This window comes from Camelina sativa, chromosome 2 (assembly GCF_030686135.1).
Source record: "Camelina sativa cultivar CO46 ecotype springtype chromosome 2, ASM3068613v1".
NCBI lineage: Eukaryota > Viridiplantae > Streptophyta > Magnoliopsida > Brassicales > Brassicaceae > Camelina > Camelina sativa.
In genome coordinates this window covers 9,232,150-9,259,634 of record NC_141881.1, presented here as the reverse complement: position 1 = coordinate 9,259,634, position 27,485 = coordinate 9,232,150, and the positions used below count along the sequence as shown (strand labels likewise).

General features: G+C 37.2%; 1 protein-coding gene, 1 long non-coding RNA gene and 1 pseudogene across 6 annotated transcripts; 2 read left to right on the top strand and 1 right to left on the bottom strand.

Annotated features, from left to right (window-relative positions):
* Positions 1–378: 378 nt before the first annotated feature.
* On the top strand, positions 379–4,457 carry LOC147948340 (uncharacterized; annotated as a pseudogene).
* A 419-nt stretch (positions 4,458–4,876) lies between these two features.
* Positions 4,877–20,210, top strand: LOC104722295 (uncharacterized). 5 transcript variants are annotated; one of them, XR_015577813.1, is made up of 9 exons: positions 4,877–5,130; positions 5,327–5,394; positions 5,482–5,564; positions 5,652–5,729; positions 5,812–5,899; positions 12,844–12,918; positions 13,455–13,499; positions 15,797–15,874; positions 16,084–16,511. It is a non-coding gene; the product is annotated as an uncharacterized LOC104722295 (long non-coding RNA). The 5 variants fall into 5 exon arrangements; XR_015577815.1 differs by lacking the exon at positions 16,084–16,511 and having other exon boundaries at positions 4,988–5,130; positions 5,327–5,385; positions 15,797–16,058; XR_757179.3 differs by lacking the exons at positions 4,877–5,130; positions 5,327–5,394; positions 5,482–5,564; positions 16,084–16,511 and adding an exon at positions 20,186–20,210 and having other exon boundaries at positions 5,589–5,729.
* Positions 7,293–8,964, bottom strand: LOC147948339 (uncharacterized). The gene is made up of 2 exons (XM_087477764.1): positions 7,986–8,964; positions 7,293–7,867 (listed from the first exon to the last, which is right to left on the bottom strand). The coding sequence occupies exons 1-2, from the start codon at positions 8,962–8,964 to the stop codon at positions 7,293–7,295; spliced, it is 1,554 nt and encodes a 517-aa protein (XP_087333890.1).
* Positions 20,211–27,485: the final 7,275 nt, after the last annotated feature.

Below are 27,485 nucleotides of genomic sequence, written 5' to 3'. Positions count from 1 at the left end.
TGAGATTGACTCCAACATCCCGGGAAACTACTCCGCGCTTCCGCTTGTCCCTCCGGTTAACTGTCACCTTTGCTCCGGTGTCAAGAAGCCGAGTCGTTTAACAAATGAAACCCTATTCGAAGTGGGCCAGAGAGTATTGTTTAGGTTATTGGGCCTAACAAATGATTTTTGGAAGATGGACCAGTATTTGATCACGGTGAATATAGGCCAAATTTTGTCTTCCACGTTATTGGGACAGTGTGGTGTTTCTTTGCTAATGGACCTATTGAAAAGGTCTTCATATTTTCTTCTTAGTGAAGTGTATCTAGCAGTAAAGGCTACATTTCTTAGTTGCAATTTTAGTACGGTGGGGTTTTTTTCTCCCTCCGGAACCAACTTATGAGAACAATAGCATGGAATTGTCAAGGAGCGAGAGCTAAAGAGACTTCTCGTCGACTGGGAGAGATGTATCGTATGTACTCACCAGGTTTCATGTTTTTATCTGAGACCAAGAACGATAAGACGTTTCTGCAATCTTTGCAAGTTGATTTAGGTTTTGACAACCTCCAACTGTTGAGCCTGAAGGTACAAGTGGAGGGTTAGCCCTTTTCTATTCGAAAGACTATCCGGTTAGGTTCTTGTTGTTAGATGATCGATTGATCGACATCGAAACAATCATTAATGGAAACCGAGTTTTTATGACTTTTATCTATGATGACCTTGTCCCTGCAAACCGTGGATATGTGTGGGAAAGACTAATGCGTATCGGAGTTTCTAGATCCGAACCTTGGTTCATCATTGTAGATTTTAACGAAATAACAGGGAATCATGAAAAACGAGGGGGTAAAAAAAGATCGGAGTCCTCCTTTCTACCTTTCCGTGCTATGATCGATTTCATGTGGTTTCATAGATTTTCCTTATCAAGGAAATCAATTTTCATGGATTGGCCAACTGTCAAATGGTAAGATTCGATGTCGCTTGGACAGAGCCATGGGAAACGAGGAATGGCACAATATTTTTCCCACACTAATGTGGAGTATATGAAGATGTGGGGTTCGGATCATCGTCCCCTCCTTGCGTCAATTCAATCACGTCCAAAAAAGTTTGTGAAAAAATTCATGTTCGATAAGAGATGGATTGATAAGCCTGGCTTTAAAGAAGCGGTGCTAGATGGATGGGGAGACGATGATGCCTCGAGGGAGCGAACCATCAGGAAAAAATCCAAAATTGCAAAAGGGCTATCTCCTTGTGGAAGAAAAATAATCAAACTAACTCAGAAAAACTGATCAAGGATCTCCAAGATAAGATTGATAAGACCTTCGAAGATGATCAAGCATTGTCGGAAACACTCCTGAACCTTAAATGGCAACTCTATGAGGCTTATAGGGAGGAGGAAGCATTCTGGCACCAAAAAAGCAGAGAACTTTGGCTTGCTGAAGGAGATAGAAATACAAAATTTTTCCATGCCTCCACAAAACAAAGGAGAGCAAGGAACAAGATCACATGCATCCTTAATCAATTGGGAGTTTGGATTGATACAGAAGAGGGAATAGAAAAAGTAGCGGTGGAGTATTTCAGCATCTCTTCTCTTCCTCGAATGCGAGTGACCCTACTTTGGCCATCAAGGATGTACCGACACTAGTCACACCCACAATGAATGAGTATTTGACGAGAGAAGTTTCAGAAGAGGAAGTCAGAAGAGCCTTGTTCTCCCTGAACCCGGAAAAGCTCCAGGTCTGGATGGGATGACAGCCTTATTCTTTCAAAAATTCTGGGAAACTATAAAGGGTGATCTCATCAATATGGTGAAGAATTTCTTTAGCTCTGGTATATTTGATGGCAAATTAAATGAAATAAATATATGTTTGATCCCGAAAGGAGAACGACCTCGCGAAATGTCAAAATTTCGCCCTATTAGCCTCTGTAAAGTAAGCTATAAGGTGATTTCAAAAATTCTGAGCTTACGTCTAAAGAGGTTTTTACCGGACCTTATATCCGAGACTCAATCTGCCTTTGTGGCAGGAGGGTTAATCACAGATAAAATCCTTATCGCTCAAGAAAATTTCCACGCCCTTCGTTCCAACGAGGCCAACCGCAAAAAGTTTCTGGCAATTAAGACAGACATGAGCAAAGCTTATGATAGGGTGGAATGGAACTTTCTGAGAGCACTATGGAAAAAATGGGATTTGATCAAATGTGGGTGGGATGGATAATGCAATGCATCACCTCTGTATCCTACAGAATTTTGATCAATGGGGACCCGAAAGGATGGATCAGGCCAACTTGTGGGATACGTCAAGGGGACCCAATCTCTCCGTACCTGTTCATTCTTTGTACAAAGGCCCTAATAGCACATATTAGGAATGCAGAACAAGAGGGAAAGATCCAAGGATTACGCATCTCAAATGCAAGTCCTCGGGTTTCCCATCTACTTTTTGCCAATGATAGTTTATTCTTCTGCAAAGTTGAACCTGATCAATGTAAGGCAATTATTGACATAATCCGCTTTTATGGCGAGGCATCAGGACAGGAAATCAATTTCTCCAAATCCTCGATTATGTTTGGAACCGAGGTTCCACCTCTCATACGACAAGAGATCAAATCTATTGTAGGGATATCCCAAGAAGGAGGCATGGGAACTTATTTGGGCCTCCCGGAGAAGATCCATGGGTCGAAGGCACAAGTCTTCTCTTTTGTGAGGGATAGACTCCATAAGAAGGTAAACTTATGGACCTCAAAATCCCTATCTAAGGAGGGCAAGGACTGATAAAATCAGTGGCACAAGCAATTCCGACATATGTGATGTCATGTTTTCTCTTACCAAAAGCTATATGCTCAAAATTAAGTAGTGCGATTGCCAATTTCTGGTGGAGCAACAAAGCTGAAACTAAAGGATTACATTGGATATCATGGGAACAGATGTGTAATGATACTTCGGAAGGCGGGCTAGGATTCCGAACACTAGAAGAGTTCAATCTTGCCTTGTTGGCAAAGCAGCTATGGAGGCTACTACATTACCCAGATTCCCTCCTTAGTCGAGTCCTCAAAGGGAGATACTACCGCTATTGTAGACCATTAGAGATACAAGTTTCAAATAGACCATCTTACGGTTGGAGGAGTATGTTGGCGGCAAAACAGGTTCTATCGTATGGCATTCGGAAGACTATTAGTTCGGGATTCAACACGTGCATTTGGACTGAGCCATGGATCCCAGATTCACCGGCTCGACCACCAGAAGGGCTTACAAATGAGAGAAACCCCTTGATTTGTGTTAACACTTTGATTGATTTTAACACAAAAACGTGGAAATTGGAGCGTCTTCGGGAACTCTTCCCCCCTAAAGAAATTACCCTTATCTTGGGGATCAAACCGAGTTTAAAAGCCTCGAGAGACGGATATTCCTGGACCTTGACAAAGTCAGGGAATTATACCGTTAAGTCTGGATATGAAGCCGCGAGAGCTATCTCTCGCCCTACTGGCGACCTCCCTGTTCAGGGTCCTAGTGTTACAACACTTAAGGCGCAAGCATGGAAGTTAAAAATATCACGAAATCTGAAGCACTTCGTGTGGCAATGTGTGTCTGGATGCTTGGCTGTATGCCAACGCTTACATTATCGTCATATTGGCAGAGATAAGGGTTGCCCTAGATGTGGAGCAGAGGAGGAAACCATCAATCATATGTTATTCGAATGCCCTCCAGCATGCCAAGTGTGGGCCTTATCGACCATCCCCTCCCATCCTTTGGTGTTCCCTTCACCTTCCCTATATAGTAACCTTGACTTTCTATATGGGAGAGATAAAGATTTTGGTAATCTCGAAGAACACTTGAGGCCATTTTCTTGGATGATGTGGTACATATGGAAGGCACGAAACAAGAAAGTGTTTGAAAATATTTCTGAGCCTCCGCAAGACACACTGGAAAAAGCTATCAAAGAAGAAAGTGCATGGAGAAAAGCCAACACTAAAGACCTTTGCCTGGGCTAGAGGAAGCAAAGATATCTCCGCCTCCACTCCCACAGGACGCCCTTGTTTGCTTTATTGATGGATCTTGGCACTCAAACATGGATTGGAGCGGACATGGCTGGATTGCATCCATTGGGGATAAGACAATGAATTTGGGGTTAGAAGGATCGAAGAGAAGTCTCTCCCCTTTACATGCAGAGTTAGATACTCTCATTTGGGCTATGGAGTGTCTGTTGACCTTGGATTTTTATAGAGCACTATTTGCGACGGATTGCTTGGACCTACTAACAATGACATCCAATATAGAAGATTGACCGAATTTTTCATCAGAATTGAAGAATTTTATTCACTTCAGAGAGCGATTTGTCAATTTTAGCATTAGATATATTCCTAGAGAGGACAATATCCCTGCTGATAAACTTGCGAAATGTGCAAGAGCACGAGATTTCTGTTTTTCCCATATAAGCACATCGGTACCTTCTTGGCTCTCTCACGAAGAGAATCTCTTCCGGTAACTTAATATATGGGGTTGTTTTGACAAAAAAAAAAATAGTAATGAATTAATAAATTTAAGAATACGTAGTTGTATACCATGAATGTGCTTACCATATTGTATACCCATAATTTTAAGTACAATATTGGTTTTTAATAGTGTAATATATACTTCGTTCAAACAAAAAAAAATAGTGTAATATATATGTATATGACTTATAATCATCCGTTATTGAAAATGTCTTTTAAATTTTAAGTATCATAATTTGGGTAATCAATTGTTCTCTAAACTCTTTAAAATTGGGTTTGGGTCTAATTTTCAAGATATTTCTAGATTTGGGCTTCTTTGGCCTTTTTGTAAAATTTTGTAATTTTTAATATCAAATCTCGTTAGCTGGTCAATTTGCCGTTTTTAATAAAAATCTTCGATCCAACAAACAAAATACACGACTTCAACTTCACCCCTTCATCTCCATTTCATCAACCTTAGATACCTAAGTTACAGGGTTTCGAAAAAATCGCTACTTATTCAATTTCTCAAATCCTTTTCCTAAATCTGTCAAATCCTAAATGTTTACACAACCAATTAGTCGAAGCAATTCTTTGGGTTTATGGGGTTGTCTAATGTTTCAATCGGATTGATTCAGTTTCGCCCAATCGGTTTTCATTGTTCAATTAATCAATTGAATTGCGTGGGTAAGTTGATTTTTAATCCGGGTTGCTTCTGATTATATAGTTTCGATTTCATAGATCTATACTCTTTCTCTACTGTTATATATGTACCCCATTCAGATTTGGAAAGTTTCAGTCCATGTTTGAGCACAGCCACCCACTCTATATATTTCCAGTATTTCGTTTATGATTAATTTGTTGTCCTTTACATTTTATGCAGTACATGTGCCAGAAATTAGAATGAGACCGAAGCATATATATCAAGACATCATAGTTTCAGTGAGATAAGTTGTGGTTTACCAAAAAATATGTGAGTTTCTTTTATTTTGAGGAATGTAAACGTTAGTATTTAATTTGGTTTCAAATGAACTGCAGGATATGTAATGAGACGTAGTGCAAAAAATCTAATAGCGCAACCGAAGCATATATATCAAGACATCATATTATCAGTCAGATAAGTTGTGATTTACATAAAACATATTAGATTCTTTTATTTTGAAGAATATAAACGTTCTTGTTTAATTTTGCATCTCATTGAACTGCAGGATATCCAATGAGATGTCATTTGATTGTACACCAGTTTATTACAATAGAGTATATGTTTCGAAGGGAGAAACTGGAAGGTTAGTTTGTAAGCTTCAGTGTTAGAATACGTAAAGTTGGAACAATTTGAAATATACTGAGCAGATTTTGTTTTTTTATCAGTTCAATACCAGGACAGGGTTTAACGTATATTGGAGGATCACTTAGTAATCAGAGAGATACAGTTATCTAGCTGTTTTCATACATGAAGGTATGTCCTAATAATTTGAATTAATCTTACTTTTTCACTTAATATTCTTCCTTTCGTTGCTTGATAATCATAGATTAGAAAACATATACTGAAACTTATGCTCTGTGATGACTACTCATTATTTGTATAGGTAGCTAAAAACTAATTATATGAACAATAAATAAAAGTTTTTTTTTCTAATTTATTATAACTTGAACATGATAAGGAAACAAAGGAATAGAGAAATAAATTGAAACGAACAGAAAATATTAAAAAACTAAAACACCAATACTTCAATCTTGTATTAATCCTCTTGCCAAACATGCTTCCTTGTATGATGGATATAAAACTCCATAAGTCCTTAAATCTTCATCACTTTTTGGTCCTTTCAGAAAACGGAAACGAAGTTTAAGGGATAAATTTCCATTAAACTTACTTGAAATAGAAGTAGTTCTTTGACTGGTCACTATTCTCTTCCTCCTTTGGAAGCATTCTCCTCTAGGATCCCAAATGTAAAATGCAGGTAGCTCCTCGAAAGTAAATTGTCTTGCAACTTCACAATTAAGGTTTTGATCAAACCAAGCCTTTAGTATAGGATCTTCCAAATTTTTTCCCGTTTCCGGCGTAGTCATATTGAGAGAGAATTGGTAATTTGATATTTTTTTTGTAAATACGACGTTTGTGCTCAATGAGTTAACTATGAAGTAAGCTAAATATATAGGTGGTGAAATTTAGGGTTTTTGAGATTGTTATCGTTTCTTATGTGATCTGATTTGTTATCTTTCCTATATCGTAGTCCAGAATATTCTCAAATAACTAATATAGGTCATTCATGGGAACTGGTAATATCTTCAAAATCAATGCTTTTTTCTTTTTTTTTGGAAAAGTGATTTGGTTAAATATTATACTTATTTATTATCTTTCATATATCTTAGTCCATAATATTCTCAAATAACTAATATAGGTCATTCATGGGAACTGGTAAATCTTCAAAATCAATACTTTTTTCTTGTTTTTTGGAAAACTGATTTGGTTAAATATTATACTTATAGTACGTACATATTATAATGTTAACCTTTTAAAAATAGTTTTCAACGTGTAATATTATTAGACTGTACAAATTTAAATTATTCGAGAGAAAGTAACCATTTTATGAAAATTTAATAACATAATTTTTTTTCGTAAACTTGTTTTGAGATTGTTTTAAATATTGGACGTTTAAAACATAAAATTTTGAAAAGTAAACTTGTTTCTTTTGTTCTACTAAAGTTTGTATGTTTATAAACAAAATTTGTTTTCTTTTGTGTAATATTTGTATATTAAGCAATACCATCGTTGCAAAATTGATTGTTTGATTGAAAACCAAAAACGAAAGAAAATTAAATGTCAAACACAGTAAACAATATCATAAATTTTATAAATTCTGGAAAACCTCCTTGAAGACGACGTTCATTGTCTGCCTCTGAATCTCACATTCCTTGTCAACAATTTGAACTTTCAAACCTTTCTTAGAAGTCACCCTAGATAGTGCCACATACAACTGCCCATGTGAGAAAACAGATCTTGGCAGAAATAAACCAACTTCGTTCAATGATTGTCCCTGAATTTTATTGATTGTCATAGCAAAAGCAAGAGCTATAGGGAATTGCCTACGCCGCATCTTGAATGGTAGCTTGGTATCAAATGGCTCGATAAATGTCTGCGAAATCAAGACTAAATCACCACTTCTGTCTCCTGTGATAACCATCGCCTCTATAACATGATCAGCCATTTGTGTTATCTGAAATCTTGTTCCATTACATAATCCACCTTTAGGGTCTAGATTTCTCAGCAACATAATTGGAGCCCCGACCTTTAAACGCAAATTATGATGTGGTAGTCCTGAAATCTTAATATTGTTTAAGAAGTCAGGAGTGAATATTGGATTGTCTGCTGAGTCTAAATCAGTTGGATCAATACTATCACAACTCATATAGCTTTTTTCTTCACCTGAAACAGTAAACGAAAGTAATAATTAGTTGTTTCAAATTTCCTTAAGTTTAAGTTTGCTTTAGTTGATCTAATTACTTTCTGTGCTATGAAAATTGAAAGGGTCGTAAAATAAAACCTGGTAACTTCTCAAGCATGATTTGATTTATGGTATTTACGTCATCATTTCTGGGTGCTAAAATAGCTCTCTCCTGAAATAACTTTGGATCCTTCTTCGTTTGCAACAAATCAAGATCCCCATATACAGCTCTGCTGATTGCTTCTATAGGATCATCAACATCTGTAATTAAAAATTCTGCCGGGATATAAATTAGAGCCTCTCCATCATTGACTTCTCCAACTTTCCCGTCACCCATATCCAAGATCCAGTTTGAAAACTCCTCAATATCCTTTGCTTCATCAGCAGTTAGATTGTTGCTTAGAAGATGCATGTTCTTCGTTAGTTTTAACACCTTGGAATGTTCCCATAGATAAGATGCATTCAGGGATGACATAACTATTTCAGCTCGTCCTGCACCATTAATAACAAGCAGTATTTGTCTGAAATCTCCTCCAAAAACGACAACTTTACCACCAAACGGTTTCTTCAGCCATTTACCAATAACATCATTCAGACTCCTGTCCAAATTCTCAAAACAATACTTGCTCATCATTGGAGCTTCATCCCATATAATAAGGGAAGCGGCATCCATTAGATTTGCAACCTCATCATTTGGAGACATGTTACATGATGTACTATCATCAGGAGTAATCTTCATCCGAAACCTGGAATGTGCAGTCTTACCACCATGAAGTAAAAGCGAGGCAATCCCACTTGATGCTGTATTAATCACAATCATTCCCCTAGACCTAACAGCTGAAGATAAAGTCTTCCAGATGAATGTTTTACATGTACCACCAGATCCATACACGAAAAACACTCCACCTTTATCATTCAACACCGCATTCAGAATCTCATCGCAAATTCCTTTTTGCTCCAAAGTTAACATCCGGACCCATTCATCATGTTTTCTTTTCTCATCCTCTCGGTTGTATTTCATTTCTTCCACAATCAAATGATTGGAATTGTCAATAGTTTCTCTTGACGGCTGCGGCATCTTTTCAATAGTAGATAGTGACCCACCATTTTCATCAACATTAGCTTCTCTATTTCAATCAAAGTATAGTTCCTTTTATCTGCATCTGTTAAGTTTAAATATGCACAGTGGAAAATTTATTAATAGTTAGAATTACTAATCCACAAAATTAATAGTCAGTTTTCTCAAATTTTAGTTCTGGAAATTAACCCTATAAGAAAAAATAAAAACAAACCTGGATTGTTATATTCTTCTCTTTTCATCATTTCAATGTCTTCAGAAAGATGTATCCATGTCTGTTCCCAAACATGTTCTGGTTGTGATAGACATTCTGACAATATCATGTTTGCAAAAAGATTTCGTAGTTGAGGACCAAAACACCATTGCGCTGCATCTACAATACTATCTATGAAGATATGATCATCATCTAGAATACCACGAGCAAAACATGCTTCTTTGTACGTTTTATAAACCACACCTTTGTATGTTTTTAAATCTTCAAACGATTTAGGACCACGTACTATATTTAGGAGGATTCTCATGAAATACTCAGGTTCCATCTTTCTGGGAACATAGTCAATCCTACCAAGTGAGAAACCTCTCTTCCTATCATTCCATTGCTTCTTCTTACCCTGCCAAGTAAAGTGAGCTGGTATCTCTGCATAAAGATACTGATTTGCAGAAGGATTGACAGTATTCAAGTAGAACCAAGCTGTCAATTGTGAATCCTCATTAACCGACTTTTCCAATACTTCGTCTATGTCAGCGTTCACCTTAAAATAACATGGTTTTTTCCCTTCTACGTGGAATGAAAGTCTTTGAACTGGAGTTGTCCTGTACTGGATTGGAAACTTGAAGATTCACCAAATAGCTTCAGATGCTGACACATACCTATCAAAATATTTATGTTATTAAGAAACCATATTTTTTAAAAAGATCTTTCAAAAAAATGCAAATTAAATTTTCAATTCTTCGAATACCTGCAGTCAAAGTAGTCTTTAACTTCATTTTTCTTCTTCTGAGTCTGAGTGGATTTAGCAACATTCCCTGTAGAGGATGATGCTCTTTTATTAACTGGTTCCACCACCACAGCTACACGATCTGATCCCTTGCTAATGTACTTGAACAAATATTTGATAGAGCCTGTCTGGTTGCACCATTCAACATTGATGTGAGCATTGTATCTTAGACACAACTTCTCATTATAGGGAACTACATATCTGTTATCACACTTGAAACGACCCTTTTCAACAAAATTTGTTCCACGACGTCTCCTATATATTGGATAACCATCTTTCCCAACTTTTGTAATCTCCGCATGTGCTTTTGGATACATTTTTGAACATTTACCATCGACCATACATGGTGAATTCGTGTTTGCGGCTCCACAAGGTCCATGAATCATGGAATCTTTTATGATTTCATAGAGCTCAGGCTTTGAATCCTTATCTGGAATTTCTGCACAAATAATCTTATTGATATCATCTGCCGTAGGTAGTTTACTTTTTTTGTCCATAAACAAAAGTATATGAACATGTGGCAACCCTCTTTTCTGAAACTCCACCGTATACATAGCTGTCCCAAATCGAAAAATTAGTTAGATGTCAAACAATTAACATAAGCTTGAACCATGTAAGATGCTATTAATAAATTGAAATTACCTGCAACAGTTTTCCCAAGTAGCCTTTTTGTGTCAAATCAAACATCAGAGAATCAAGCTTGATCTTGAATATTCGGCATATTATATCAGGTCTATCATTCGCTGTGAGGCCACGGGCTTTTACATACCTTGTAATCTCTGGCCACTTTGGATTACATGTAAATGTAATAAAGAGGTCAGGAAACCCATAATGTTTGCATATAGCCATAGCATCATAGTAGCTTTGAACCATATATCTAGGACCCCCAGTGAAAGAAGTAGGAATTGAAATTGGATTCCCTTGCTCACCCATGTTTTTCACCTCTGAATCAGCTGCTTTTTTTACAGCGGTGTAATTCTGACATCTTAGCTTAGACTGATTGACCTTAATATATTTCAATCTGTTTGACTCTATTGCTGAGTACTCATCAACTACATACTGTTGGAACAATCTCCTAAATAATAGTAGTGTATGAGACTTAGAAGCTCTATCTTGAATCCGGTATGCAAACCATTGTCGTATACTAATACATTTTATCTTCTTAGTCTTGGTTTTGTCTGTGCATCCCTTTTGTATTCCCGGTCTGAAACCATCTTCCCCATAAATATGAATAAAAGGATACTGCAACGCCAAATAGGAAGGATGAATTTTGCTGATTCTCTGTAACAGCCCTGTGCTTTTTTCCTGAAGAATAATATCACGCTCTGGCATTTCCTTAACAAAATCTCCTGGTATAAGCGCAGCTATCTCTGAAACTGTTGGATTAGTGTAATTCTGGCCATCCAACCCAACACGATCACTGACTATCCTCATATGAAATGTTTGGTCGGCATCACTTGCAAATCTATCTCTAGCTGCCCTAAAATGTGCTACGTAAGGATTAACTGCATCCAACATCTTGATTAATGGCTCAATTATATCCTTTCTCAAGTTTTTTTTGCCACCTGTTGTACTGTTGTTCTTTGATTTGCTGCATGGAAGGATGAAAATGTTACAAACGATTGAATAAACAGTCGATTATTTTTTTCAAAAAGCTGAGAGAACTTTGCATAATCATTTTCTTTTGGCTTCATACTACCAATAAGATGGTAATTCGCTCCTTGAAGCTGGAACATGTTTGGTCCCTTTCCTTGATGTACAGTTCTATCTACTTTTCCTCCTAGAGAAGTCATTGCAAAAACCAATGCATAACCCCTACTATTGTTTTGGAAATGCCTGCTTATTCTATATGTACCAATAAGAAGTTTATTAATAATATCTGGAGATTTTTTGAAAATGGGGAGTTTTACAGTTCCTTGTAGACAACAGAGGGAGAATATAGGATTATTGGTATTACTCCTCTTGTTAAGCCTCTCATCATACCACAAGAATGCACCACAATACTGACACGTATAGTCTGGGTCACCATGATCTAAATATTCTGCAAACATGAACCATTTGATTTAATCGGATTATATTAAATAGCTCCAATTATTAGCATTATCAATAATCTCTCATATTACCTGTTTTGACATGGTTTTTTCGATTCATTCTTCCTTTAGTCGTAGGTGTTGTCTTTTTTGTAATTGAGACCTCCATTTCACACATCTCAAATTGTTCATCATCATGAGAGATGCACTCATTGGAGATATCTTCATCACTGCTAGTAAAATAATAAGACTGCTCCTCATCATAAACAGATTCATCTGCATTTTGAAGTTTACATGAGCATTAAAGAAACAACTATATTTTGACTGCTGTTTTGTTATGATAGTAACAACTATACCATCAGATGAGCAACTCCAAATAGTTTCATTAAATTCCTCTTCTAAATTTCTTGGTTGCACAGTTGTATTATCATTTGATGAATGAGATAATACATTGACAAACCGATCAGACATATATGCTGAATGATCATCATTATCTGCATAATTCAGAATATTAGTAACAGACCATTTAAACAGAATAGTTAACCAAGTAAATGGCTTTGGTGAGTTATACTCACAATTTGCTTTCTTCTTGACAGACGTTTGTTCTTTCTTGTAAACATTATCTCTTCTAAAAGCAGTTAGTCTGTTTTTGGCTCTTTCGAACATGGCACCAGAAGATTGACTATAGGGTCCAGTCCTAACATTACTATTAGAAGTAGATCCATGATAGACATTCTCTGTATCTGTGAAAATTCCATTACAATAGATTCAAATTGTATTTTATTGAAATTGAAGCTGTTTGATTTATTTATAAATGAAGGATTGAAACTAATGTAATCATAACTTACCAGATTGTGGACCAAAAGTGCGGGATGAAGATTTCTGTTGAGTTGGCGGTGCATGAGATTGCGGATGGCTTTGTATTGGTAAGTTTGTAATATCCTTCAAAACTCGTGCAAAAACTGATTTCAGTGCAATAGTAGAACTCCCAGTACTTTGATTCTCGTTGGTAAGTACACTGGATGGAGTGTTTGTTGGCAAAATTCTATTCCTCTTTGGATTGTTTTGACTATGTTCACCCAAGTTTGGTTGCTCAGGTCTCTTTTTCATATCTCAAAGCTTTGATAGTAAGTCGGCACTGCTCAAGTTGCAGAATTTTTGCTCGAAGTGAATCACTTTATGCATACATACATAGTAGTTGAAATCCTTACTAATAATAATTTGTAATCAAGTTATGATCTTCTCATAATGGTTAGCATAAATTTAGGACTTCGGATATTTTATTGGTCATATATATTTGGTCATATATAGAAGGGTTTAAGTAGGCTGTGATATCTCTTTCGCAATGGTCGTTTTTTGTTATTTAAATAAAATGTGAATATGTGTTTTTTAATCCTTTATAGCATAGTATGGTTTAAAATTCTTCCTAATATTTTTTTATATGGTTTGTAATATTTTGAAGGTATTAGTCTGGTGAAGGTCCTCTGTACTTTATCTCGTCAATAAGGTAGCTCACTAATCTCTATACTTTTTATTTTTCGTTGATCAAGTTTAAAATGCAATTGGAAATAATAATACTTTTTTGGTCTTCATGAGAAAATCAGAAATAAATATAGTGAGATTACAACTCTTGAACATGGTTATTCAACTGTAAATTTGATAACAAACTATTAAACATGGTTATTCCGTTTATTAAATTAAAGAATAAACTATTAAACATTGTTAGTCCGTATATACCATTAGTATAGATATATCAAATCACGAAGCTTACTTTATTTCATATAGCATAAAAATTTAAAATAATCCGAAAACAAATCAAATCCAAAAGCCAAAATAAAAAAATACTGAAGTTCAAAGGAAACAATAGATAAAAAGCATGTAATAGTCCTATAAAGCTTTCGTGAACACAACAATAAAAGTGTCTTCTAGCCACTGCCTACATCTGCATCTTCAAGAGCACCTTTGATTGAGCAATACACATTTTCTTCGTAGAAGAGGAATGATCAGAACTATCACCAGAAACATAATCTTTCCTCTTGGAAGATGGAGTAGTGGTAGGTGTTGATAATGAATCAATTTGTTCAGCATTGTTGGTTAGCATTAGCGTTTCCTAACATAATATTCGAACAAATATGTTAACTTAAATGTAAATACAATTCAAAACTATTTAGGAGTAGAAATTAAAAAACACATTATAATTTATGATACCTGATCCAAACTCACAATAGTTGATAAATCATCGACACCTTGAGATGGCTCGATGGAGTCAGCTTTCTCCGAACCAAGACCAACATATGCATGAGCAACCTTGTAAACATCACTTCCGTCTTTGATGTTAGGCTTCGCAATAGTCACTACAAATTGGAAAGTCTTGCCAACCAAATCTTTCAATCCTTGAGGGATTTTTGTTGGATTTTGGATCTTCATATGAAAGAAAAGAATTATATTGTATTATTTGGTTCTGTATAGTTAACTACATAGGTAAATATATTATACCTCATCTAAATGTCCTTCTAGTAACTGGAGAGAAGACTGGTGGATTAGCATTTTAGCTTCTTTCTCAAACAGCACACACTTAATCTGAGCAGTTGAATCCATTACGCACACAATCAACCTAAACCTATAAGACAGAATTTTTGTCCCAAGATGGATTAGCTCACGTAATTATTAAAAGGTTATTAATAAATTGCAATGTGTTTACCTTGGTTCAACTTTAGTAATATTTTCACTGCAACCACCGCACCAAAACAATGTTTTTTTGTCTTTTCTAACAACCTCATTGTCAACTTTTGGGACCTTGTACACTGTCGCATTACACTTAAGACAGACAAAATAATACCACGCAAACTCGGTGTCGATTGCATAGATTGAGCAAAAATTTCTAAATTTTCCTTCCTACAAAATGCATATGAGTTTAGAAAGTAATGAATGTAGTGGTTAATTATAATTAAATAATATAATTTTGAAATAACTATTTACCTCATTGTACTCAATGATTTTGGAGATTGTCTTTTTCTCGTAGTGTCTAGAGATGTCAGCCTTCCGCTGAACAGCTTGCACCTCCATAGGAACAGCTTGTTTGATTGTCAAGGCAAGGCCATCTTCCGGAAGACTGATAATCAAAATAAACTCATTAAAACCACGAAAAACTGATATATTAATAATAGTTTACATGGTTTCCAATTGGAAGATGTTCATTACTTACTTTTCACGAAACTGAACAATTTCAGGTAAGTCCGGATTAATTGCCAGTAATGACATATCATAAGCATTGGACACTGATCTTTGCCCTAACATACAAAATTATTTAAGGTAGTGAATAAAATATTATCGAAAATGAATTGAAAACATGTGAACACTATTTACCTTTGAAAGAATTGATCTTAGCAAAACGCAAAAGACAAATCATCATAGTCTGTCTATTATTTGCGCAAGCTGCTAAGATTCTGTCGGCAAGAACACCCCAAAGTGTACATGACAGAAGCTCATCGCTACATATAGTAGAGTAAAGTTTTAAATGACGAACAACTAATAGTATTACACGTTATAGATTTGTAGTAATTAAAATTACGGTGTGTCCCTGAGTTCAAGGTCAACTTTCTGTTTGTCTTTGTTGTCGACTTGGTAGATCTTCAGTTCACCGACATTGACAACTTAACCAACTATATCTGTAGAATTGCAATGTTCATAAAACAGTGTATGATAAACAATCAATATATTAGTATTTAAATAAGAAACAGACTTACCAACTAAAATGTTCTCATTCAAACCAGCTTTGTCACTAACGTCTCCAAAATTGACCAGTTTCAGGAATATGTCATCAGTCAACAACGGACATGGCACGATGGAGGTCGTGTTGATCATAGTCATACGATAAACATGGTTCGTAACTCTGAATTTTCCCACTGATTTAGTCAATGAGAAAGTATCAATGATTACCCAGTTTCCATTGTTGATCAGTCTTTGGAATTTTCCCCATTGTGGTTTCTTTAGCGTTGCATGAATGAGGATACCCTTGTTTTAAAAGAAAGAGTTAAAATAAATAAAAAAACAATAAACATATCAATATATTTGTATAAAATGAAATGCAGGAAAGTTCAGAAATGTTGCAGAAATATCAGCTAAGACCATTTCTATAGTCTCTCCAGTAAAGGCCGTGTATTGCTTCCAAGAATGAATAATTTTAACTTGAATTCTCCAGCCTGTTTTGAATGGTTTGATTGTTAGTAAATCTATGAAAAGAGAAACATTTTCGGCAGCCATTGGAGAAGGTTTGCTAGAAAAGAGAGGAATGAAGCTTTAAGGTATGGTGAATAGGCTCTTGAATAATACAGTTATATTTATAGGAAGGATGAACTTATGAACATTTTAGGGTATATTCTCCAAATATTCTCCAAATATATATTTACCATAAACATAAACGTAGTGATATTGTTCATGATTTCTATCTTTTTTTGTTAGATTGTAGAGATTGTATAGCATACTGATTGGCTGATTTTTCGTGAAATCTTTAATTATTGATTGATTTCTACTAGACATCGATTAGGAAATCTAAAGAGCAGTTATGTTTGTTTTCCAAATATGCAACCGAGATAGATATATCTTTACTATATTGATAGGTATCTCTTTATTATATTGATGCGGTTGTATAGCGAGATTTCTGGATTAGAATTTGTTATCTCTTTAATATATTGATGCGATTGTATAGCGAGATTTCTGGATTAGAATATAGTGAGAGACAGGTAAATTAATATTGGAAAATCTTTTTACTATATTGATGAGATTTCTCCTCCAACATTTATGGAAAACAACATGGTTCGTATCTAATCTCGTTGTTAAATGTGTTTGGTATGTTAAATGTCTTAGGTATATGTCGTTGGTATATTCGAAGCCCAAATTCGTTGGTATGTTATTTGTTGGTGGCCCATATTTGAAACCGATATGAATTCAAGTAGATCCGATTTAGGAATTCCGGGTATGTTTAGAAAAATAACCCGATTGAAGGAACACTAAAGTCAAATATGCCCTTTTCGGTGATGGTTTCATTTGTTGGCGTCAGGGGTAGTTTTGTCCGATGGTAAAGTTGTACTTCTCTTTTACTATAATAGGGATAGAGACAAAAATAGAGGACCATTAGAGATGCCCTTAGGTGAAAGAAAACTGAGAAAAAAGAGAGAAGATAAGATTTGGAGACTAAGGGAGGAGACCAAATTAAGAATTAGGTTTTCGTTTTTTTTTTTAACTCTTCAGTTTCTAAGTTTTTTTTTTATTCTAATAAATTAAGAAAACAAATTAATTTTTTCATTATTTTAGTAATTTTTATTACAATCTGCTACATCTTGTCTTGTGTGCACTTGTCCTACAACAAGTCGTGTCTCTAAATTTGTAGCAAATTTGCTTCAATTTGTCTTTGTTATTATTTGTGATTTTATAACAGAGATGAACTATTTTATTTACAAAGTAGTCCTCTTAATCATTAACTTCTTTTATTTATTACCAAAATAAAAGGATCTCCTACTACAAAATCTATAATCTAAATTATTTGTAACAATAGAGATGAACTACTACAAAATCAATAGAGATGAACTACTATTTTTGTCACTAATTTGTAACTATTTGTAGTTAATATTTGTTATTATTTTATTTGTAGCAAAAAAACGTAGCTATATGATCATAATTTAATAGTGTATGATGGATGTTGCCGCTCCGACAGGACTTATAGACTTTATAGGGTGAAACAAAATAGTAGCAGGGGGCTTGTAATCCACATAGACACAATGTAGAAGTGTTAAACTAAATAGAAAATATTTATCCAATGACAAAGCAGCGATGAACAAATTCAGAATCGATTCAAATATTTATGCAATGACAAAGCAGCGATGAACAAATTCAAAATCGATTCAAATATTTATAAAGTTCTATAAACATTTAAAAAGATTTTTAAAACATTTTTAAAATCGTGAAATGACTTTAGTGCAGTACTCAGTGATAAGTCCAATTGTAGAAACATCATCACACCAGAGATCAAGTTTTTTCATTCCTACAAATGCAGGAATTTGGCTAATGGGCCGGCCTGTCTAATGGTTGACAAAAAAAAACATTTTGTAAACCTTTTTAAAAATATATACAAAATTTTTACACACATATAAAGGTAGTTTGTATACATTTTTATAAGCTTATACATATATTTAGATAAATAGCATTTTTTTTGTCAACCAAACACTATTATAAAAGACTCCCAAAGTTGACAGCCCAAACAGGAAAAAAAGAGTTTACAAAAAAAAAACATAAAGTAAATATCTAGACGACCGAACGAGATAGTCCTCCTTCAAATTCGATGAACGGGGGTATCTTGGACAAGGAGAAAGAGGAAAGTAGCTGATGGAAATCATTATTGATTGTGATCTGATCGGTCTGTCCGAACAAGGAAATCACTAAGGCCGAATCGTGATATGTCTTATGGGTAGAGATGAGGCCCTGATAGCTTAAGGAAGCCCAAGAGAAGGATCTTGAAGGCATCATATAGCCGTTAGAAGATAAGGTTCGAAGAGATCACATGTTGGTTTCACTTAAGGAAACCTTGATACATTGCTATCATCATTGGGGTCAACCCTATCTCTCTCTTTATGTCTCTATCACCAAGTTGTATTACGATTAAGGAAGTAGTCTGGTTTATTTCGCTATTTAAAGGCTCTAGCCTACATTCTAAGATTCATTCTAATAGAATCTCACTTTTCTCTCATTATTCTCTTTGTTCATCACAAACTCTCAACCCTATTACATCTATCAATTCCGCTTAAACTAACATGGTATCAGAGCAAGTTTTTTGATTCATTACTCTCTAAACTTTGCTAATCTTCTACTATACCGTGAAATTTCTTAAATCTCTTAAATATCTAGCCTACTCTCTCCAAAACTTTTTTTTAATCTCTTTCACGCCACCTCACTTCATGGAGACTGCAAAGCCGATTGTTACTCCTGAGGTACTCAAAGGTGCGAACTATCTTTTGTGGAAAACAACCACAAAGACCGCTCTTAGTGGCCGGGGGCTATGGATTCACGTTGAAACGGACCAGCTTCCCAAGAAAGCCAACAAAGAAGACGGCAAAGAAGAAAAGGAAGAAAACAAGGAAGCTGATCTGGAAAAAGAAGTCAAGTGGTTCCAAGAAGATCAGACTGTGCTTGCCATTCTTCAACATTCGCATGACGCACCCATCTTAGAAGCCTATTCCTATTGCGAGACGGCAAAAGAGCTATGGGACACGCTGGCGAACGTGTAAGGGAATGTGACTAACCTAACCCGTGTGTTTGAAGTCAAGAAGGCTATCAATAGCCTACATCAAGAAGACTTGGAGTTCACCAAGCACTTTGGAAAGTTTCGGTCACTATGGGCCAAACTTGAGATGCTCCGACCAAGCACCATTGATCCGGCAATTCTGAATGAAAGGAAAGAGCAGGACAAAGTCTTTGGCTTGCTTCTCACCCCCAACCCGGCGTTCAACGACCTCATCAAGCATATACTATGGGGTGATAAGCTCCCTACACTCGAGGATGTTTGTGCTCAAGTTCAAAAGGAACAAGGTTCTTGGTCTCTTTAGTGGCAAAGGAGAACTTGTTACGGCTAACAAAGGGGTCTATAGACATGAGGAGAGGAAGACAATGGTGTGCGACCATTGTAAGAAAAGAGGACATGTGAAGGATAAGTGTTGGGTTCTTCTTCCTCACCTCAAGCCGGCCAAGTTCAAAGCTAATATCTCTCACGAAGGAACAAGCGGCCAAGGGACCGGTACAGCTAACCAAGGGGAGACAACAGCGATGGCGGCCTCTTATGGAGACTTGGTGAGAAAGTCTGACCTGGAGGCTATTATCTGGTCCATTGCAGCCCTAAAAGAATCCGGTAACACCTTCCTTGCTTCTAAACCGAGTAAAACTCTTGTCATTGACTCGGGGGCTTCTCATCACATGATTAGTAACCCGAGTCTACTTGACAATATAGAACCTGCCCTAGGAAACGTTGTTATTGCTAATGGAGACAAGATTCCAATAAAGGGTTTAGGCACCTTAAATTTGTTTGAAAAGAACTCTAAAGCTTTTTATATGCCAACATTTACCTCTAATCTTTTGTCGGTAAAGAAGGCGACTAATGACTTGAATTGTTACACTATTTTTGGTCCTAACTCTATTCATTTTCAGGATATTAAGACCGGAAAGATTCTTGGGGAAGGAAATGCTAATGGGGATCTCTATACGCTAGAGAAAAATTCTTCATGTCTTTCTACTTCGATTTCTCTTACTTCTTGTCTTGCGTCTAATAAAAACGCTTTGTGGCATGCTAGACTAGGCAACCCTCACTCTTGTGCTCTTGAGTTGTTATTCCCGAATGTCTCTTTTCATAGTTCTAGTTGTGAGTCTTGTATTCTTGGAAAACATTGTAGAACTATTTTTCCTAAGTCCTCTACCATTTATGAGCATTGTTTTGATTTGGTACATTCTGATGTGTGGACATCTCCATGCTTGTCTAGAGATAACAACAAGTATTTTGTGACATTTATTGATGAAAAGTCTAAATATACTTGGATAACATTGTTACCTTCGAAAGACCGCGTGTTTGATGCATTTATCAACTTTCAAAACTATGTTTCTAACCACTTTAATGCTAAGATCAAGGTATTGAGATCAGACAATGGCGGGGAATACACAAGTCACAAACTCAAAGAACATTTATCTAAGCATGGCATCCTACAACAAACAAGCTGTCCCTACACACCTCAGCAAAATGGTGTGGCTGAAAGGAAGAACAGACATCTTATGGAGGTCACCAGATCGATGATGTTTCATATGAATGTCCCTAAGAGATTTTAGGGCGACACAGTGATGACGGCATTCTATCTTATCAATCGCACACCAACTAAGATTCTAAATGACTTAACTCCATTTGAAATTCTTACCAAGGCTAAACCATCACTAGATCACTTACGAGTGTTTGGTTGTGTGTGTTTTGTTTTAATACCAGGAGAACAAAGGAGCAAGCTTGATGCAAAGAGTACTAGAAGTATGTTCATCGGCTACTCGACCACACAAAAAGGCTACAAGTGCTATGATCCAATCAATGGCCGTATGTATGTATCTTGGGATGTGAAGTTCATGGAAGATCGTGGATATTACGAGCAAAAGGACTGGGAACGTCTGCGAGATCTCTCACACTCCACTACTGACCGAGCCACCAACTTACGATTTCTACTCGAGCATCTTGGTGTCACCAAGCAGCCCCATCCTGAGGCTTCCATGGAGGATCCGAACCCTACAACGCCTACATCTTCACTAGATCATCAAGAATCAGATGATGGAGAAACGCAACCTGGGGAAGAAACAACCGAACCAAGAGAGGTATCAACCGAAGGTGATCACCCGGATGTCCTTCCTCCCAATGGAGGAACTGCGGCGGACCATAACGAAGAAACATCCTCCGAGCCTACCATCCTCCCTCTTCGTAGGAGTGAACAACTCAAGCACAAGCGCGTATACTACAACAATCAAGCCGTGGCTCATCCCATTCAAGCCGTGTGTTCACTTGCCCTGTTACCACCAGATCATGCGGCGTTCCTTGGTACCATTGACTCGCATGACATTCCTCAAACGTATGATGAAGCCAAGGAACATAAAGTCTGGTTGGACGCCGTAGCGGACGAGACCGGTGCCATGGTTTGCAATCACACTTGGGACGAGGCGGATTTACCGCAAGGGAAGAAGGCAGTCAGCTCCAAGTGCCATTAAGTATCTAAGCACTGGTGAGATTGAGCGTTACAAGGCTCATCTTGTGGCCCGTGGCTTTACTCAAACATACGGCACCGACTACACGGATACCTTTGCTCCATTCAGGAAGCTTCACACTGTCCGAGTCATTCTCTCCATCGCCACAAATCTTTCTTGGGATCTCTGGCAAATGGATGTCAAGAATGCCTTTCTCCAGGGGGAGCTTAAGAAAGAAGTCTACATGCATCCTCCGCCAGGATTGGAAGACATGGTCACACCAGGCAAAGTTCTCCGTCTCCGCAAGGCCATTTATGGTTTGAAGCAATCCCCTCGGGCCTGGTAGCACAAGCTGAGCTCGACACTTAAAACTCATGGATTCAAACGTCTGGAAGCCGATCATACTCTCTTTATACACCACACCACCAGTGGTCTTGTTGTTGTCCTCATCTACGTTGATGACCTCATCATATCCGGTGATGATCACGAGGGCATCCGCACCACCAAGGCCTTCCTTCACTCCACATTTGATATTAAAGATCTTGGTGAGTTAAAATACTTTCTTGGAATTGAAATCTACCGATCCTCAGAAGGTTTGTTTCTTTCTCAACGAAAGTATGCTTTAGACCTCCTCAGCGAGACGGGAAAACTTGGTGTGAAACCGGTGCAGACTCCACTAGAAGAAGGATATCAGGCCAAGCGAAAGGGGGAGAAGAAGAAGACCACGGCAACACAGGCTCCAGTTGATCCATTGGATGAGCCCTATGAAGATGTTACTCGGTACCGGCGCCTTGTTGGGAAATTAATCTATCTTACAATCACCAGACCGGACTTATGCTATGCGTTGAATCAAGTAAGTCAACACATGAAGGCTCCAACCAAGTATCATTGGAGCATGGTGGAATGGATCTTGAGTTATCTCAAAACCAGCCCGGGTCAAGGCATTTGGATGGGCTGGAACTCAAACACCGAGATAGTAGGATATTGTGATGCTGACTATGCGGGTGATACATCAGATAGGAGGTTAACCACTGGTTATTGTATGTTTGTTGGAGGCAACTTGGTCACTAGGAAGTCTAAGAAGCAAAAGGTAGTTGAAACAAGACTATTTGTGTGGTGGTGTATGATGATGAATGTATGCAATGGTGATATGAATGGAATGATGGATGGATGTTTCAATTCCCCTTATGCTATTGCAGTACAAGAGGTATCAATCCTAAATGAGTGTTTGTGAACAGTTAAGATGTGCATATGAATCTAAGTTAAGACAAATGTAAAGATTGCTTGTCACTAACAATCCTAAGATGAAAAATGTAAAATGCAGAAAATAAACTACAAGAACCAAGAACTAAATGCAAATGAAACTGAATGAATGTAACAGTAATGAAGCAAGAACAGAAATAGGAACTACTACTAATGAACTAATGCAAGACAATTGATGAACTGAAAACTAAATGAATGCAACTAGAATGGAACAGGAATGAAACAAGACAATCACAAATCATAAACACAAGTTCTGGGGATGAACTCGAGCAAGCACTCGACCGAGTGTAGGTCGAGTGGGAGGTCGAGTTGGCTAAATCCAGAAAACAGAGCAACACAATAAAAAACAGAGCAATGCTAAAACCAATCAAACAACAAGAGAGCAACAGGATTAAGACTAAGATTTCAATAAACAAAGAAGGTTCCTGAGGATGGATTCATGGGAAGAACTAATCATTGTGGTTATCTAACTTGGTCAACAAATCTCAAGCAAACTTTGAGCTAACCTCTAGACATATAAATCTAAGACAAGTTTCTCCCACTCTCATGGTCAAGAAACAATCAAACCTATGCAATTCCAGACTTGTTCTTACACAGTAAAGAATCTACACAAGCAGGCATTAAGCAATACATCTCAAGCCAAACAAGACCTCTAATCTCTTAGCAAGCCTAATGGTAAGCTCTAGATCTAGCCTTATCTATGCTTCTTAAACATTGGTGTGATGCTAAGAAGCTTGAGATCAGATCCTACCCTCTCAGATATAGGATCAGCATTAAGAACATCTAGCCTAGAAGAGATCTACAACAATCAAGCTTGACCAAATCAAATAAACCACAAGATCAATCCTTCCTAACCCATCCTGAAGATCCTAAGAAGACTACTCACAACAAGACATGATGAAACAAATCAAAAACCCAGAAAATGTTGAAACTTGCATTATTAGAAAGATGAAACAAAGATCTTCAATATTAATCAAAGGACCAAACTCAAATTCTCAATATCTTGAAAGTTATAGAACCAACAAAATATAAGAATCTAGTCTTCTTTCTTAAGAAAGTACAAGATCTTAAAAATAAAATGCAGAAGGAATAAATCTAAAAATGGTAAAAACTAGGTTTAGGGAATATCTAAAAGTTGGACTCTTTTGGTGGCTGCAGGTACAAGGCCTTATATAGGTGGGAAGGTGGAAGCCCTAAAAATAGAAAAAGTCAAAGTAGTCAACGGCTCGGTCAACTCGACCTGTGCTCGGTCGAGCTAGGGGTCGAGCTGGCTTCTCACGTACAATCTGCACTCGGTCGAGTCCTCCTCAGCACACGGTCGAGTGTCTGGTCGAGTGTGCGGTCGAGTTGGACTCCGGACCTTGTTGTTTCAGCCTTAACTCCCTTGCTTCCTCCTCATGATTGCTTCACATCTCTCCTCCATTGCTTTCATGCTCCTTAAGCTCCAAAATCACCTGTTTATGCATGAAAAGATGCAAATGCAATGCAACTAAACTCTAATGCATGATTAGTGCTAAAGCTACACAATAATGGCCTAAATGGATAGCAAAAGATGCAAAAGATGTAAATAAACTAAGGGAAAACAAGGTAAAATATATGAACATCAACACCCCCAAACTTAGTCTTTGCTTGCCCTCAAGCAAATAAGCAAGACATAAGAAGGTAAGTGAGGTTTGAAAGTGGGATCTCAGCTCCTAAAGCTTGCAAATAGACCATCTAGAATCAATGTCCAAGTTACTAATATAAGATGCAAGTTGAATGAGCTGGAATTAAAGACTTTAGACAAGCATTTTACAACCTTTATTGATTTGAGCCTAAGACATCCACATGCATTCAAATTAACCATTTCCTTTAACATTCATTAAACAAGAACATGAATCAATTCTATGCAATGCTTAAACTCATTTGGCTTGGTAATAAAGGGTTTTGAGACAAAGATGGTCTCTTTTTAGAGTAGGGCTTGTCAATATCAAGGTTCTCTCATGAAAATGGATTGAGCTTTAGAAGAATGCTAAAGGTAAGAACACTTAGACACATACAAGAATAAAACCTTGTCTACCCAAAGGCACCCAAAGTGTTTATCCTAGCAATCTAAACCCAAATGATCCTAGTGCTACCCTTTATTTCTTCTTTTCTCTTTAAGCCTTTTCTCTTTTGGTTTTCAAGTTTTAGGATATGTTTCTTATTTGATCTTTCTAGTGGGATGGGGGATTCTTACTTATTTGCTATAGTTCTCTTTTCTTCTTATTCTTAAGACATATAAGTATTTTGCTAAACTTTCCTTTTCTTCTTTTTCTTTTCCTTAACTAGAACCATCTTAAACAACACTTTACTTCCCATCCTTTCACTAGACTTTGCTTAAACACAATCTCCTTTTAAAGACTCTACCCTTTTTCTTTCTCTTTTCTTTCTTTTCTTTTCAAAACAGCCAAGTCCCAAACCCAACAAGTGAACCACCTAGTCCTATCTAGTTTGAAAAATGCAAACTAGAACTACACAAGGTCTTACTCTTGTCAGTTCAAACCTAACACTTTCTACCAAGCTCAATCCCAAAAATAGGCCTCACACACTCAAGAACAAACAAGGCTTGAAAGAAGGTATGGTTTAGGGTAGGGAAACTGATTCTTAATGAGGAAATCAGCTACTTGGATCAACAAGAGTGGTAAAAAGAAGAAAGATGATCCAAGTATGTATATGGTATCCATGAGTTTAAAACAATGCACACATTGATAATTATAAGTCAATATTAGGTTCTTATAAGTAGGAAATGGTTTCAAATCACAACATGCTTCAATTTAGACCAAATGCAATGCAAGAATTCAAGGCTTGGTTCAATCTTATGCTTCTAACTACTCAACTAGCATCAAAGTACTAATAACTTGGGCATTGATCCTAGTCTAGTGAATGAAGCAAGCTAACAAGGAAATACTCATCATAGATCCCTAATGCAAATATTATACAATTATACATGAAACATGCTAAACAAGATCCTAATATGCAATGCTAACTACATGAACACTCTTTTTTTATGAAGATTTTTTTCAAAATTTTTCAAATTTTTATGGTTTTTCTATGCCTTAGATGCTTATGCAAGTGCTAACATGATGATGATAAAAATTTGAAATAAGAACACAAAACACAACATCAAATGCTATCTCAAACCCTCCCCCAAACTTAAATCACACAGTCCTCTGTGTGAAAGAATTTGGATTGAGGATTCAAGATCAAAAACAACAAAACACAATATGAAATGCAATGATATTTACAAGTGAAGGTGATAGTGGTACCTTAGGGATTGTGGAAGAAGTTGTCCACATCCATTTGCATGCTGTCATAGGAGTAGTTGGGGTCAGGCTGGTGGCTTGGAGAAGGACTTTGGGGCAGCTCGACGACAGCGATCGACCGTGACTCGGTCGAGTGCGTGTCCGAGTGGGGGGGGTCGAGCTGGACCGCGGTTGTCCAAATGGTGGGCCTGCTGCTGGCAGAACTGCTGATAGAGAGCTGGATCCATGTAGTATTGAGGTGGGATGGGAGGGTATAATGGATAACCTGGATAAGCAGCTGGAGGTGGGAAGCCATAGGGTGATCTGGGCAGGTGCTCGGCCGAGTGCATTGGAGGTGCTCGGTCGAGTGGGTGCTCAAGTGACCCGGTCGAGTGCCTCGAAAATTGATGTTCTCGGGTACTTGAGCTCCTCTTCCTCTGATTTGGCTCATACATTGAAGCCCTAGCTGGTTCCACAGGATTCGCAACCCTTGAAAGTGCTCTAGTTGAGCTACTTCTCCTCAAAGGGCTTGAATGGCTATGAGATGAGCTTCCACTTTTCAGCTCAGCAATCTCCTTCTTTAAGCCTTTGATAGACTTAGCCATGTTAGTCACCTTCTTCTTCAGCTTATCAAACCTCTTTCCATGCCACTTGCCCCACTTTTGCAAAAGAGTTAATCTCTTGGCATTCTCCCTCACTCCTCTACTATCTCTTGGGTTGGGCTCATAATCTTCAAAGTAGAACTGCTCCTCTCCATCAGCTACTTGTGCATTCCCAGCTTCCTCAACTCTATGTTGAACCACTCCATCAAACCAATGCTCCTCAGCTGGCCAAAAATCTATGTTGGCTCCTTCTTGAATGGTGGTGAGCTCTTGGTTAGGCAATATGAATTGCTTTTTCCCAAGTGTTGGAAGCTCAAAGTTGAATATGTGGTTCCCTTGATGCTTCTCCTTGGCTAGGATGAGAGTAGAAGTGAGATAGCTTGAGTCAATCCATCTTGGTGAGACTCTCTCTCCTCTAAGTGGAACTCTAGCAGCTTGAAGGATTGGAGTGATGATGCCTCCAATGGTAAGTGCTCCTCTTGACCCTTTGGTCTCCAACTTTCCTACCCAACTTCTCAATTGGGTCATGTGGTCAATGAGCACCATTCCTAATTCAGTCTCCACTGTGCTCCCAGGGATGATGGTACCATTCCTTGCTTGTAAAATCACTCCATT